The 15,781-nt window shown below is 43.1% G+C and overlaps 1 protein-coding gene across 1 annotated transcript; it reads right to left on the bottom strand.

The window, feature by feature from the left end:
• ASB4 (ankyrin repeat and SOCS box containing 4) lies at window positions 4,952–15,266 on the bottom strand. The gene is made up of 5 exons (XM_021388958.1): window positions 15,053–15,266; window positions 11,897–12,196; window positions 8,614–9,104; window positions 6,913–7,026; window positions 4,952–5,154 (listed from the first exon to the last, which is right to left on the bottom strand). The coding sequence occupies exons 1-5, from the start codon at window positions 15,264–15,266 to the stop codon at window positions 4,966–4,968; spliced, it is 1,308 nt and encodes a 435-aa protein (XP_021244633.1). The 3' UTR covers window positions 4,952–4,965.

Below are 15,781 nucleotides of genomic sequence, written 5' to 3'. Positions count from 1 at the left end.
TGTTTCTGACATTTTATAGAAATAGTTGTCTGTCTTGCTCTGTTTGGGAGATATATATAAGCTCACAATCACAGCAGTTGATTCTGTCAGAACTGGTGTATAGGCTGTAACAGACTGCTTCATGGAAAGAAATGATCTTGCAAGATGGCAAGTGATTTTGAAGAAAGAAAAGTTCACTAATGCCAAAACACTTGTGGAATTTATTGGTTTCAGCCCTGATACCCCGACTTGAGTTAAAAAGCTCTGTTCTGAATCAGAGCAAAGATTTGACTGGAACATCTTTCCAAGTCTCTTCACATATGAAGAGTCAGCTACCTGAACTCTACAACTATCTGAAAGGAGGTTGTGGCAAGGTGGATGTTAGCCTCTTCTCCTGTGTAACTAGCTATAGGACTAGAGGGAATGGCCTCAAGTTGCACCAGGAGAGATTCAGGTTGGATGTTAGGAAAAACTTCTTCTCCAAAAGAGTGTTCAGGCTCTGGAATGGGTTGCCCAGGAAGGTGCTGGAGTCATTGTCCCTTAAGGTGTTCAAGAAACATCAAGAAATTAGATGTGGTACTAAAAGACATGGTTTAGAGAGGGAATACTCGTGGTAGGTGGATGGATGGATTAGATGACATTGGAGGTATTTTCCAGCCTTGGTGATTCTATGAATGTGTGAACACATGCACATGCCAGTGCACATACGGACCCATACAGTCTGCTTTCTTCTAGTCAGCAGTTTTGGTCCTAAATGTTTCAAGATGACTTAGGCAGCAGCAGCATCCTCCACACAGCCAAGGCCATGTATGAGCATGGGAAGGGCTGCAGGCAATCTGTCTCCTTTCTTTGCTGGCTTTTCAAGCGCTAAGGGCAGAAGGAGACTGAGATCCAGGCTACCTGTTCCACGTGGTCCCAGAGCCCTAAACTTGTAGTTTGGGCTTTGAACATTTTCTTCTTTATAATGCAAGCTCACCTTAGTGCACTAGTGTACTTAATGCACGCTATGAGAGGAGTGAGGGAAGTGGAATTAGCGCCCCTTGTGCTAATGACCCCAAGGCTGAGCATTGCTGCCATTCAGTCAAGCAATAGACTCTCATCAGGTAGCTTGCGTTTGAAGGATTTGGTGCCACTGGCTGTTGAGTGTTGCCTTAAAGTACCAGAACTGAGCACATTAACAAAGTACATTGTGCTTTAGGACCATTCTGTATGCAGACAGTTGTGTACAAAGTCACCTTTGCAGAGAGAAAACATACTTGCCTCATTTCTAAGCCTCGTGCAACTCATAAGGTCTTGATAGCTCTGCATGCAGTGGGAGACGAGAGAAAACAGCTTTCCCCACCATCCACAAGCAACACTGGAAAAGTAGCCTGTCTCAAGGATGACTGATCTGCTACAGGCTGAGAAGGAGCCGGGTAAGATGAGCTGCTTCCTCTTGCAATTTCCCGAGTTGCCACTTTGCAGTCTCTGGCTCCTCTCCTTGGCATTAGATGGGCATGACCAGCGGCAGTGCTGTAGAATTTATCTGGTCATGCTGTTTCAGGCTTGCTGTCCGGGTATCTAAAGGCTGACCAAATGTGAATAGTTGTTTAAAGATCTTGAAGGAAAACACAGTCCTGAACACTTCTAGATTGACTTTGATTTTGGTTTCACCTACATGCTCTCTCCATGGATAAATCTGTAGAGTTTTGAGTCAAGCTGTATCCAATCAAACATCAAATGGGGTAGGTTTAAAATGATTGTCAGAGCATTTTACAAAGTGAATGTCTGTGAGTAACTGGATTATGACTCTGCAGTGGCCCACAAAAATGTGTGGGGTGTCTCTCTGTCTCTATGCTTGTAGATAGGATAACAATGTATTTGGCTTAAGAATATCTCTTATGTACCTTTAAAAAGCACGAGGTTGTTGTCTACTGAGGAGTCACTAAGGGAGCTGTGGGAAAGGCTTGTCAGTTGGAAACAAGAGTTCATTCTTTGTGCTCTTGTTTAAATATTCTAATAGGCTGTGAAATGCAGTGAAAATTTCTCAGACATGACTACATTTTTACTGAGAAGACAAGTAACAAAAATAAATAAAAATAATAATAATAAAAAAATTAATCTCACAGAAAACACCAAGCAACCCTGAAACTAATCTTCTGTTATTTTAGGTCATGACTGGGTTCAAACTTACAGCATAGGGGTTGCAGCCCAGTCTCTATTTCCACTTGCAGCCATCCCATCTGTTGCAGCTTTGAAAACATACCAACATGATCAGAAGTTATATGACAGTATGAATCTTCAAGAAATCTGCACTGAGAGTAATAAGACTTACACATCCAGGTGCCCCCATGCCTCACTTGGGCAGCTCCATCTAGTGCACAGAAACTAGATGTACTTTGTCTTACTGTGCACTACAATACGATTTAAAAAAAAAGAAAGGTTAAAAGGTAACAAATAATAAGGTTTGCTTACTGTTGCTCTTCTAATTCCAACAACAGAACCAATTAAAGTGCATCAATTAGTTTTTTTTTTTTTTTTCTGCAATGGGGATGTTCTCCAGTGTTTTTAACAGCTTGCAAATTCCTTGTGACTGTAATCAGCCTGATCCCACTGTGTTCTCTGTCAGATCCCACAATGGCTGTAATCTGGCACCTGCTTGGGTACAAAGCTTGGAAGTGAGGCTGGGTGCCCGCAGAATGAAAATTAAGCTTGTTCAATGTGAAGAGGGAGGATCAGGGGGAATTTAGGAACAGTGGCGACAGTCTTTTTTCTTCTCTCTCAGCAAGAGAGTCCTCAATACGACAGGTCAAAAACACTGCTATTATTCTTCCTTAAACCTCCCTCTTCCAGATGGAGAATCTCACTTCCAGAAGCCATCAACATGAGGATGTCTTCAATGAGGATGTCTTCAGTGTAAAACCAGGCACCTCCTTCTGTCTCTTCTGGACTGTGGAGACTGTCGCTCTGTCAGACTGTTCAGAAAGAAAGAAATATTTTCTTGCCTTGTCCAGTTGGCAAGTCCTCTTCCCCATTCCTGTCTTACACAGATGCATTGCTTAGAAAAGCAGTGGCTTTAGATAACCTAAGCTTTCCCATTCCCTCAAAATTCACTTTAGAAATCTTTCATCATTTTAGTAAAGTACATGGACACACATTACAACTTTATTAATATAAGGAGTCATTTTCTCACAAAGACAGTCTGTGCTGTCTTTGAAACGCTGTTAGAACTGAAAATAGTTAAATAACATTCTACATTGCTGTTCAGCTAAACATAAACAGACCCATGGACTATTCAACATACACATTCTGATGGATGAGAACTGAGATGTAAAGAAAGCAGTTCAGATAAGGGCTTCTTTAAAAACATTGAGCTACATCAGAATGAAGTTTTATCTCGGGAATAGGGAGGATGGGCTTGACTGGGACATGGTGTAGTGATGGCACTCAGCAGGTCAGGGTGGTGGCTGGACCTGATGATCTTGAAGGTCTGTTCCAACCTGAGTGATCCTATGATTCACCTATGACTGTGGAACAGCTTTCGATATAGATGTAACACTTGTTAGGCCTGTTACTAATAGTAAGAGTTCTTCATGTTGTGCTTTCTGTCAGCAAAGTGATTTATAGTACTAAATAATCTGCACATTCCTTTGGGTGCTGTTCTTGCCACTTTGCTGAGCAGAGGCACTGAACAGCGTGGCTGCTCTTGTACAGATGGGAAGAGCCCAGCAAGCTGTGAGCTCTCTTGCAAAGAGTTAATAATGATGAGAAGGAACCACAGCATCAGCCAGAGATGCAGTGAGAAGTCAGGGTGGCTCCTGATGATGGGCACAGCTCACCTCCCTTCTATCAGGGCCCAGAGTTATTGGAGTCTAAAAGAAGAACAATGCAAATGGACTGCATCAAACTGAAAAAAAGAGAGTTAAAAATGGGTTTTATCTATAGGCCAAATCATACATTACTGTTGCTGCAGGATACCTACAGTGCACCCTGCATTTCTTCCCCTGAACTGGAGACTGGCTCTGACAGGAGAAACTGTTTCCTGGGAACCAGCACCAGCAGGTTCAAAGGCACAGAGCAGCTGACAAGTCTGAAACAGCTCAGCCCACATCTCCTCATCATGAAAACACCTTTCAGTTAAGGTGGAATTATTTTCACCTGTGCTTAGCTGCGCACAAATGAGATATACAGTCCAAGTTAGTAGGCTAGGATCCTTTTGTAATCAACTGTCAGAAATTTTCATATTCTTCACAGATCCCACCCAGCACCATGGATGTGTGTGAGCTGACATGGCTAAGTCCAGGGCATCTGCCTTTTCTACACCAGGGTGTGAATTTAATGCAGGTCACGGTGAGAGTGGAAACAGAGACAGCATCTTCTAAAAGCTCCCAAGGCATGAATAAGAACACACAGAAATGTCAGTGCTGCAGATTTCAGTCCTGTTCCCAAACTACAACAGATAATGGAAAAAAATAATACAATTAAAAAGGATAGTATTATGACAAAGCTTTATAAGGTACAGACAGGTGTAGTGATCAATGAATTAACACCAAATTCAAAACTGATTAATGGGTAACTACTGCAATCCTGACTGTGGTCATGATACAAATCAGTTTGCCCATTTCTTTCTGGGAAAGCTTCCCTACGACTAATGAACATGCTACTTTTTGACATTATCCTTTCTCTTACTCGTAAAATGACAGCTGAAGAAAATTAATATGAAACAGTACCAAGGGCTGCTCAGATTGAATCTAACAATATCTAGTAGACAGGAGAATAAACACTGATAGAAATGGAAGCATCATTGCTGGGGTCATTTACGCTAAGCTGAACAAAACATCCAGAGATATGCTCATTTGGAGGTGCCCTTCCAGCTCAGCTTCCCCAAGGAGGCTCTGAGGAGGGCCAGTGAGTGCCAGCCAGCCCTGAGGCCACACAGAAGTGAAGGTCTGCGTGAGCACAGGGCCTGCAACTCCGTGAAGGTGCAGGCAGCAGCACAGCACTGGCTCAGTAGATTATTCCTTCTGGTTCCAGCAGCAAGTACTTCTTCATGGACAGTGGGATGGAGAGCAAGGGGACACCCCGGTGGCATCTTTCTGACAGCGTCATCCGAATAGCACATCTGCATAAGTGCATGAGGGATCGTGGTGAGTTGCTGCACACACTGAATAAAGAGTCATAGAAATCCTGGTGCCTCTGTAAAACACAAAACAAGACGAGTGTTTCAGGGCACTCAGCTTCTCTCCTTCCCCTCCCAACACACAGCTCTCAGCAGGAGTGAAAAGCCCATAGAGCTGCCCTGGTGCTTAGAGCCTCACAGGGCACCAGCAGGTACAGATGTGCTACGCTGCAACAAAAGAAGCAAACGTTAAATAAATCTAACTTACACGTGACCTAATCTGATGTTATACTCTTGCTACTTGACAGATCTGGACAACCTGGGTGTTGTAAAGATCTGGACACAGAGACAATCTGGGTGTTGAAAAGGACAGATTTGTGTCAACCTTTTCTTTTCCTTCAATTTCGTGCCAAATTTTGGCAAATAGCTTTGAGACCTCAACAGAAAATAGAGCAACAGTAGGCTTTTCCTGATAGGAATGGTTCAGTGACTGGATTTTTTCTTTTGTTTTAGACTGAATTTTTTGTTTGAAGAAAAAAAAAAAAGTCATTTCCTTTCTAAACACACTTTTTGCTCAACAAAGATTTATTTTTAATTATTATTACTTAGGTGGAAGAAAGACTTTTAATGTTTTATTTTGAGTTCACCCCAAAAAACTTCTTTTTCTGAGCAAAGCTGACCTTGCTGTTCCTCTGGCTAAATAACTCCACATTATAACAAAGATGGTATTCCCTAAACATCATTTATCATGTTTAGAGATAGTGGTGTACTTAATTTCAGCACTGATCTTTATTTTTTTTCTGAAAAGTACATTATTCATCAAGAACAAATTTTAAACTAGAATACTGGGATTATGCAGATTTGTGAAGTAATGGGACAATTATGTCAAAGTGCATCCCACACTTCTGCATTCAAACATCTCTTACTTCTCTGATCTCCCATTTTTAATTTAAATTCTCCCTTGCATTTCAGCTAACCAGTCTTATAGAAACTTAGCCTGTGCAACGTAGCCTAAAAATATACAGTCATACACATGTAATGTGGTACTTCTACAACATCTTCTGACTTAAAAATAAAATAATATATACATGTGTATAAATATACTCATTGGCAGATCTAAAGAGACCTCAGTCACACGCAAAATGCCTTTGCACTTGCTGAGCTCAGGGGCAGTTGAGCATCCCTGACATTCTGTGATTCTGTGATTCTGTGATTCTGTGATTCTGTAATGTGCAGCCCTCCCTGTCACAATGTTGCAATGAGAATTTCTCAAAAACACACAAAAAAAAGAAGTCATGAAATCTATGGATGACACAGAGACCAATTTTTCTTCATTTATTGAAGCAGCATGACCTTAAAACACCTTTTTACCTGACATACTTGGAAATGCAGTATTTTTACAGGAATTTACTTTTTTTCTGAAAAACCATATTCAGCTAAGCTGCGTGAAAACCAAACCAAAAAAATTCACCTTCTGTCCTGACTGCACTGGCCTCTCTCATTCCCCTTTTCAATGATAAGCTTTTGCCTCTAGCTGCAGCATAGCAGCAAATATCTCACATCACTGAAATGCCCACTGCTGCCAGGACACCACACAGCAGTCTATTCTCCTTGCACATTTTCAACAGATTTGTAGATGATACCTGTCTAGAAAGAAAAAAAGAAACACCCAGTTTTTGTTCAGCTTGTGTCAAGTGAATGATATTAAACGGGGAAGTCCCAAACACGATCATATGTTAGTCACTTTCAGAAGCATACTTATTTTTCTGTGGCCAGATATGGATAACAAACACCAAGCTTGGATTTAACTCCTTCGCAACCCATTAAGAGCTTACCTCAAAGACATCATCAGGTATGGATGCTTTCCACTTTGACGTTGATTTGATGTGTTCATAGCTGTTGACGACCACCTCCACAGCCCTGGGGTAGGAATGACAGGCTTGTAGCACCTGTAGAGAGGATGTACAAGGATCATTAGTACCACCAAAAAGTTGGGGCCAGCCTGGCTGCTTGGCAAGAACAGTGTAAGGACATGCTGAAATATACACATCTAAAGACTTAGGACAGGATGCTGTTGGTGCTGGAAAAGACACAAGCCCCATCTACACTGCTTTGTGCAACCCACAGGAAGAAACGTGAAGCTGCCCCAGTTGAGCTGTGCATGCCCAATGCAGCACCATGCAGAAATACAGAATATAGAGATAGGGAGCCTGCTGATGGCAAGGGACTTCATCATCTCAATCCAGAGATAACTTGTTTATAGCTGAGTGCCTTGACACCAGTTGAAGCCATGCACAAAGGCCTTGCTCCAGCTCATGCAGCTCAGAAAAGGAAAAAATCTCATCAAATGAATAAAAGATGCATTTTTATGGGAAAAATTAAAGGAAGACTAGGAGATAACACAGCTCAGAAGTAAGAGTTCCAACCCACACAATGTCCATGAAACAACCGCTCTGCCTAATAACCTTAGTTCAGAAGTAAAAAAAAAACAAAGCTTATTGTCACTCACATTCATGGAATAATGCTTTGCATTCACACTGTACTACATACAATTTTGACACACACCGTAGACAGACTTACACAAACAAGAGCATCCCTCTGGGATAAACATCATCCTACGTATTATACAGATGGCAAATGATAGATTGGAACTGTGCCCCACTCCATGCAATAGGGGAAAGATGGAGGCAGGAAGAGGAGACCCCAAGTCTGGCTCTGAAACACACTTTAGAAAAATGGAAGTTATTTTGCTACAGACAGGGGCAGCTCATTCTGGTCTCAGGACGGCACAACCAAAACTTTGGTGCTTTTTTCAAAGGTTTCTGGTTGCTTGGCTTGTTGAAATTTTGTGTATACAATGGAGGAGTCGTACAATTGTGCTCAGGGCAGAGATGAGTGAATGAGTCCTGACCACAGCAAGCTTACTTTGTTGCTTGATGTAAGAAATCTGCCAACTACAGTGCTTTGGGTTTTGAAGACCTTTAGAAATTGTTTGGGAGGGATCCTGCAATTATTATTTTTTTTTTCCATCAACTACGAGCCCAGATTTGGAATTTCCCCTTAATTTCTCATATTCTCTGGGAATAAGCCAAAACTTCACTGAAATCCATTTCAGTTTGAATGGATTTGTATTTTTAAAGGCCAAAAGGGATGAACTGAACCATCTTATGTTTTCACCAGTCTTTGGTAGAGGCCATAAAATATGCATTTCCTACAATCCAGTTAAGTGTATTTGGAGCAAGGTTTGATGAAAGCATGTAGATTTTCTGGAATAGGAATGTCAATCAGCCCTGAAAAACTAGGCTTGAGCCAACATTTAGAGTTTGAATTTTCAGACTGATTGAGAATGAAAATTGGATCTGTGTTGAGTTTCTGGCATTAACAATGATACCGATCTTACAACAGATTTTGGGCATTCTGGGACTATAGTTCACAGATCTCCTGCAAATCCCAATATTATCAGACCCTCTCATCCATCTCCTGTTCAAGACATCCTTTCTCTCCATCCCTCTGCTCTGTACAAATCTATCCTTAACCTTGTGGAACTGCAGGGGATATATCCTGGCTGCTCCATGATTCAGTAGCAGCTGGTAGCAGACATCGGGCTGGGCAGCTGGCCGCACAGATGTCACTTTTATGATATACTGTAGGGGTGCACAGCCGTTAACATCCATGACGTTGGCTTCTGCTCCTGCCTCCAGCAGCATATGCAGCAGTACATGATCACAGTTCCAGGCAGCTTTGTGGAGTGGGGATTTGAAGTCCTCGTCACGAGCATTCACTTCAGCTTTATAGTCTAAGAGCATCCGGCAGATGAGGTGGTGGTCGGGGCTGTATGTCTGGTCCTTGTAGTGGAGGGCCCAGTAGGCCGCACAAGCCAGGGGCGTCTCCATGTGGGCATTGAGAGCATCAACATGAGCCCCTTGTTCCACGTAGAAGGCCACGAGCTCGGGGATACCCAAACGCGCGACAGTGTGCAGAGGGGTCTCCTCATCTTGGTTGTTGGTTTTTATGTTCACGTTGGCTCCTGACAAGGAAAGATTACGGGAAATAGTCAAGGCAATAAAATCCTGGTTCAGACATCCCTCTGCTAGAGCTGTGCTACCCGAGGAAATAGTGGGGATGGGCATTTATCTTGAAAGATGCTTGCAGTAATGCAAACAGTAAGAGATGTGGATTCTGCATTTCTTAGGCCTCTGGGAAACCCTTAAAACTTCAGATTCTTGGATCCCTATCCCAGTGTCGTAGATTGGCCCTGAGCTGATAGAACACCTTATCTGAACATTGTTTTAGAGCAGCACTCAGGTCCATATCTCTTTCTAAAGTGCCTTTTCCTATAAAGAGCTGAAAGAAAAATGAGATCACTATTCCTACTCCTTAGACGGTATTCAAAAAAAAAAAAAAAAGGAAAGGAAAGAAAGAAAGAAATTCCACATCTGAGGATCTAGTCCTGTTTCTGAGCTGCTAACAGAGCTCAGGTTGGATTTTAGGAAAAATTCCTGCAAGAGTGATGATGCATTGAGACAGGCTGCCTAGGGAGGTGGAGGACTCACCGTCCCTGGAGGTGATCAAGAAACGTGTGGATGTGGCACTGAGGGCCGTGGTCAGTGGTCATGGTGGGGATGGGCTGCGGTTGGGCTAGATGATCTCAGTGGTCTTTTCCAGCCTTAATAATTCTTCGATTCCATAGCGTAACAGCTCTGTTCGCACCTAATTTATATCCCAGCTGAAGCAACATCGCCATCTGCTGCCTAGCACGGGAGCTGCGGCAGGGACAGACGGACGGACAGGCCCCGGCCCCGCGCTGCAGTTGGCGAGGTTTCCGCCGAAGCAGCGGCAGGCTGCTGGGCTCCCGCCCGCTCAGCGGGACTTTCCCTCGTCCCGTCCAGCTACCAGCAATTTGCTCTAAAGAAATGCAAATTACTGGAGGGAAGAATACTGAACACTGCTTATTAGAACAGAGGAAGGGTTGGCAAGAGCCTGTTCCCCAGAGCAAAGCAAAACTACAGTATGAAACTTATATTTATAGCGGACACATAGTGTGTATATATACTGTTACATATCAATGTACAGCAGAGCCAGTAGGCTGGGGAGAACAAGGGGGTTCTTCCAGCGGTCGAAGGTGCTGAAGTCAATGCTGGCAGCTGGGTGGCCAAGCGTTGCTCCTTGACCCCTGAGCCTTGGCAAGCAGTCGATAAAGCACTCACGCAAGAGCAAGAGCAAGCTGTGTGGCCACCCCTTTCCAGCCAAGTGGCCCTTACATGGCCAAACTTATGCTAAGACTGAGGAGTAATGACTGAGAGGGAGAAAGAGGAGTCAGAAATTACCGCTGGGCTGCGTGCTAATCCCATTAAACCCAGCTGGGTGTTACTTGTGTTACGTGTGTGTGAGTGTATCAGCAACATAAGTTTGGAGGCGGTAAACAAATCCCAGCAGAGCTCAGCCTGGCTGGCGAGTTGCCCAAGCCAGAAAGGGCTGAACAGCCTTTGCCTGAACTGACCTGGTGTGACACCACCGGGAGCAGATGGTGGGGTGGGAGATACCTCTGGAAACCTCAGTGCAGGGCATCAGCAAACACCTGCTGACAGCTTCTGGGTGGTACTGCAGGCACACACCTGCCACGGTTTGCTCCAAACCGTGCCTGTTTTGTTTGGAGTCTCTGCTTTTAGCTCACACTGAAATTCAGGTTAACAGAGTGCTTAGGGAAAGAGGCTGGCTTGCAAAGCACTGTTATTTGCTTGCTGATAGGTGGGTGGAGAAAGCCTGCAGAATACAGCCTTTCATTTGCTGCATTTTGTAACAGTACATTTGACTTTTAAGCTTTTCCATGGTAGCAAATGCAGCTCCTGCTGTCAGGCCTGTTTGCTTTGCACAGGATACAACCGGCAGTATTTATTTTCCTTTCTAACAAACAAAATAATACGTATCTTTTCAGCAGAAGTAATGCAATGTGGTTATTCATTTGTGATTTCAGATCCCCTTGCCCACTAATCATACTTGGTCTCTGCATCTCAAGAGAAGCTTTCAATAACAACATATGTAGCAAAAAGCTAAAGGTGTTGGTATTTGCCATGGCACAGTGTGACAAATAAGGAAATCTGTCTATTTGTAACTCAGGACTCCAAGCTGCCTGACTTTGCTATACTTTGCTATATCTGTCTTAAAAAGTCCCGAGTCAGCTTCCTTGTGTTAAGGACACTGTGGAAGGAACATCAATATATTTATCTGTGAATTGCATCTATTCATAGCTTCATTTGCTACAGCCAATCAGATATATAACACATCTAGCTCCAGGAAAACAAAATCTTATATAATAGGCTTTTTTCCACAGTTCCTATGTAGATGCAAGAATTTGACTGCTGGCAAACTAAGAGACAGTATGAAAAGCTACATTTGTTCTACCAGGTCTAGGTCTTAAAACATAAGTGGATTGAAGAATTTATGGAGATAAAAGAAATCTGAGCAATAAGGAAGAGGCTAGGGGTGCACTTCAACATGAGAGCCTTTCAATAGTGAATCTAGATGAGGAAGGCAGAAAAAGAGTAGAGAAAAAGAAATTCCCTGATTCAGAGGACCTCTGCTGCTGGGGGCTGACCAGGCAGTGGGCTGGAGGCACTGAAATGGGAACTGACCCTGGAGCAAGGGCTGGTGGCCAGGGACAGGGAGGGGCAGGGGAAACTTCATCTGGTCAAAGAGATGGGGAGAAGGAGTCAGCGATGAACAGGCGAGTCAGCTGTGGATGAGAAGGGTAAGTATACACGGATTTGGAAACTTGCCTCCTAGGAAAGACCACAGAAACCATCCAGAACTTTCCCTTACCTCTCCAAATCAGCTGCTGGGCACAAGGAATGGAGGTTAGTGTCGTACAGAAGTGCAAGGGCGCCTGCCCACTCATTGAAAAGCAGTTCAGCTTAGCTCCATGGTTGCAGAGGATCTTGAGACACTCAACATTTGCTGTTTCACACGCTATGTGGATTGCGGCTTTCCCGTTGGGCCGGCAGTTGATGGTAGCTTTGTGATTGAGCAGGACTGAAAGACTCTCCAGATGCCCGTACATGACAGCCAGATGAAGTCCAGTTGCCCAGGATATTTTTAATTTGTAACTAGGCAGCCAGTATCCTGTACAAAGCGAAAAAGTGTTACCATCCTTGGCTAAGATTTTCCTTTGGATTATCTATCTACTGAGAACAATTGAGGAGGAAGGGAAGTTTGGAGTTTTGGTTTAATTTATTGTAATTTTACCAGCTAGAGTTCAGTGCATGCAAAGTTCTCACAAACATAACTTCATTTTCATTAGGTACTTTTACTATGTGCACTGAATAGTCTGCCTTTTGGAGAGATAATTCCCATGTAGATGTACTGAAGGCAGCTTTTGTTTTTCTAGTGAACTCTGCAGACTGAATAATAATAATCTTTAAAAAACGCTCAGAGCATTTGAAATACCATCAGCCAAAAAATATGTGGGAAATGGACTCTTCAGTCTGCCAACAGCTGAACAAAGGTGGTACTGGAATTAGAATGCAAAATCTGCTTAGGCCTGTGACTCAATGGATAGCTCATCCTTCTGTTTCTGCTTGGGAGATTGCAAGATCACGCATGCCAGGAGCCGGCTTTGTACTCCTAGTGATGCATTGCATGTAGATGACCCCCAACAATGTGGCAATGTGGCAAAGTATCACAGCCCTTCTGCCTGCTACTGCCCCTGAGGAGCATGGAGTGAGGAGTTCTGATGCTGATGTGAATTAGGTGGAAGAGACAAATGGAAGCAGGGGCAGTTCAGCAAGAAATTTGGCTCCAAAATGTTCAGATTTTTGTCTGAAAACTTCACAGTGTTCTTTTTTTTCCCACTTACAAACAGGTGTAAGACCAAATAACACTTAAATGTTTGTTCCCAAGACAGGACTACATGCACAGAGACAGTCTCTGAAGTGATTACTAGGATCATTTGCTTTAAAAAAAGAAAAATAAAATAGTACTGTGCAGAAGGGCAGAAGACTAAACTTCCTTTTTTTATCCTTGTCTATATTTATTTTTAGGGTATAGCTGCTGCTTTTTAGCTAGAATGTGCCCATGAAATGTTGGTTTAATTTATTTTGATCTCCTTGGACAGGTTTCTGGTAAATATTGTTATTATTTAAAAGATAGAAAAGTACTACAGATGTGTAATGAGGCCAAATTAATTCAGACCTTAATTTTTGAATCTTGAGCTCTATGTAGATTTTCCACCTTAATTTCAGATGAATACAACCTTTACAGCATTCGTATGTTCTGTATTAGATAGGAAGACAGATGGAGAGAGGAAAGAGGTAGAAAGAAACAAACTGTTGGCAGAGAGAAAAACTTTTTCATCACATGCCCCCAAACTGGGTGCAGAGTAGGTGTGCTATATCCCAGAGTCTATGCACACAGCATAGCAGTTTTCTTAAGTCATCTCCCCACCTAGATTTGCATTTTGTATTTCTCGTTGTAACCAACCTTGTAACAGCCACAGACATCCCTGAACCCAAAGGGATGGGACCTGGCACTGAGCAGGCAGCGGGAACAGCCTATGTGGGAGGCCTCTTTCAGCTCACCTATTTCTTGGGGTGAAAAGAAGCCATGGTCCCCAAAAGGGACTTTTGAAGCTCCTGTAAGAGAGGTAGTGAAGCCCCTCTGCCACTGGTGACTTCCCCTTTACCATTCATCAAAAGGGAGCTGTGGCTAAGCTCAACCTATTTTGAGTGCTTAATAGGGTGCCTTTTCCCTCCTCTAGGAAATCCTCCTCCCAGAAAGCAAACTTTGCATGATAGCTGATAGAGTGCCTTCTGCAGATACACTGCTGTGATTTAGGCCACGGGGTGCCTTTATCCCTCTACCATTTGAAGAAAGGAGAGACTTGTACAAACGTGAGGTTAGTTCTTGTTGCCAAAAGATCCACAATTAAAAATCCAAGCATTATTTCTGCAGTTTCAAGTCACAACCAAAATGCATTTTAGCCTGCTGAGGACAGAGGAAAAGGGATTTTAAGATACATTCATCACTGTGTGGGTTAGTTCAGATGCTGTCCCCAAGGGAACTCCTGGCTGCATCATCCTCACCATTATGTAATCAAATAAGCAGAGGCTGATCATTAAATATCAGGTAAAGATAGGAAAAGAGAAGAGGTGGGATGTTGTCCCTCCATTATGTCACAGAAAAAAAAAAAAGGTTCTGTTCTGCTAAGACTGGTGTTTATCTCCATGCACGCTTAACTTCTGGCAAAAGCTGGTCATTACTGTCTTCTAGATACCCCATGAGGAGTCTCTTTAGCAAGAAGGCAACAAAGTATGTAGATTTTAGCAGAAAGCAGATTTGCTTCACTGTTTTAAATTCTAAGTTTTTGGCAATTCAGTATCTGTCTGACAGCTGTTTTGGATTTGGTAAACTCCAAAAGTCTTGCCTGGTTGTGTTGTTGTTTCAGATGACTTTTGATGAACTAGCACATCCTCACTTTCTGTGAGCTTGAAAAATACAGCTTCTCCCCACCAGTAACATTCAAGTCCACAGGATTTCTTTAGATCCCCTAAGCTAAGGAGAATTCATTGCACTATTGTAAATTGAAAAAGGAAGAGTGAATATTTTGTGTTTCTAAATGGTCTGTTAATTGGACAGAGAACATGCAAGAAATTGGTATACTTCACTGCATGGGCCTATTCTGGGCTTTGCACTCAAATCCTCTGCGAGGAAATAGTAAAGGTCTCCTCTTTCCAGGCTTCCCTAGGGCTGCAGTAGTGCCTGGGTGGCGTGGAGGCCGGTGCTGCTCTCTGGCCTGCCCTCCACCAAGGCCAGCAGCACAGCTAAGCTCCCCTCCGGCAGTGGCTGCGGCCACATGAGCCTCCTGACACCTCTCCCCGTGCGCCGCCTTATTGCTGCAGCTTTAGAACGGACACAAGGCCAGTTTCTGGAAAACTACCCAAGCCCACCTACTTCCTGGCCTGTGAATGCTGTCACATTTACCTTGTTTGTAGGACGCCAGAATCAGATTCTCATCTTCCACTTCAAACACCGTGTCTACGTCTATTTTCTTTTGGTTCAAGAGCTCTTCCAGTGTTTCATAGTCATTGGACTTCAGGGCTTCCAGAAAGTTCTTTTTCACTAATTTTGCAGCTTCAGCTCGAGTCATTTTCCCCTGCATATTCTCTCCTTCTTTATTTGTCTCCTCCACTTCCATTTCCAAATGTATTTATTAGTGCTGTGAAGAGGGGTACACTGAGGTCCCTAAAGCGCGGTTACATGCTGAAGTTCCTGAAGACCAGAAGGTAATTTTATCACTTGGTCATGCTGATCTGCTTGTTCTATTTATATGAGGAGCATTTCAGGCATCAAAATACCACTCTTAGATATCACCACACTCTTTTTATGAAAGTGAGGACAGACATACTAGCAATAACACCAGAAAAAATAATTTCTCTACAGGTTTTATACACATTAAGCTTCATTAACCATACGGTTAACCTCTGCTCCTGCCATGTTATATTAAAAGACATTAGTCCTGAGTGTTGTTTCTCAGCTGGAGAAACACATATTTCCTTTCATAGTTACCTCTGCTGATTTACTGATGGCAGTGGGATGTGATGCTCTCTCTGCCTTCCAACTAATGCATTTCAAAAAGAAAAAATCACTTCCCAAGGCACTCTTCTAGTGGGAGGCAGCTCACTCTTCGCAGGACAGCACTGGTCCTGTTGG

The sequence above is a fragment of the Numida meleagris genome, chromosome 2 (assembly GCF_002078875.1).
Source record: "Numida meleagris isolate 19003 breed g44 Domestic line chromosome 2, NumMel1.0, whole genome shotgun sequence".
In the NCBI taxonomy this organism is placed as follows: Eukaryota; Metazoa; Chordata; class Aves; order Galliformes; family Numididae; genus Numida; species Numida meleagris.
The sequence above is the reverse complement of the archived record's forward strand: the minus strand, read 5'-3'. Positions and strand labels throughout refer to the sequence as shown.

What these genes read in the sequence shown, in the direction of transcription:
- ASB4 (XM_021388958.1), bottom strand. Translation starts at nt 15,266, where the DNA reads ATGGAAGTGGAGGAGACAAATAAAGAAGGAGAGAATATGCAGGGGAAA. An exon ending in CCAGCAGCTGATTTGGAGAG is followed by an intron (nt 9,105 to 11,896) that starts GTAAGGGAAAGT and finishes TTTCCTTGTCAG; the next exon opens with GAGCCAACGTGAACATAAAA. An exon ending in TACCTGATGATGTCTTTGAG is followed by an intron (nt 5,155 to 6,912) that starts GTAAGCTCTTAA and finishes TGTGTTTTACAG; the next exon opens with AGGCACCAGGATTTCTATGA.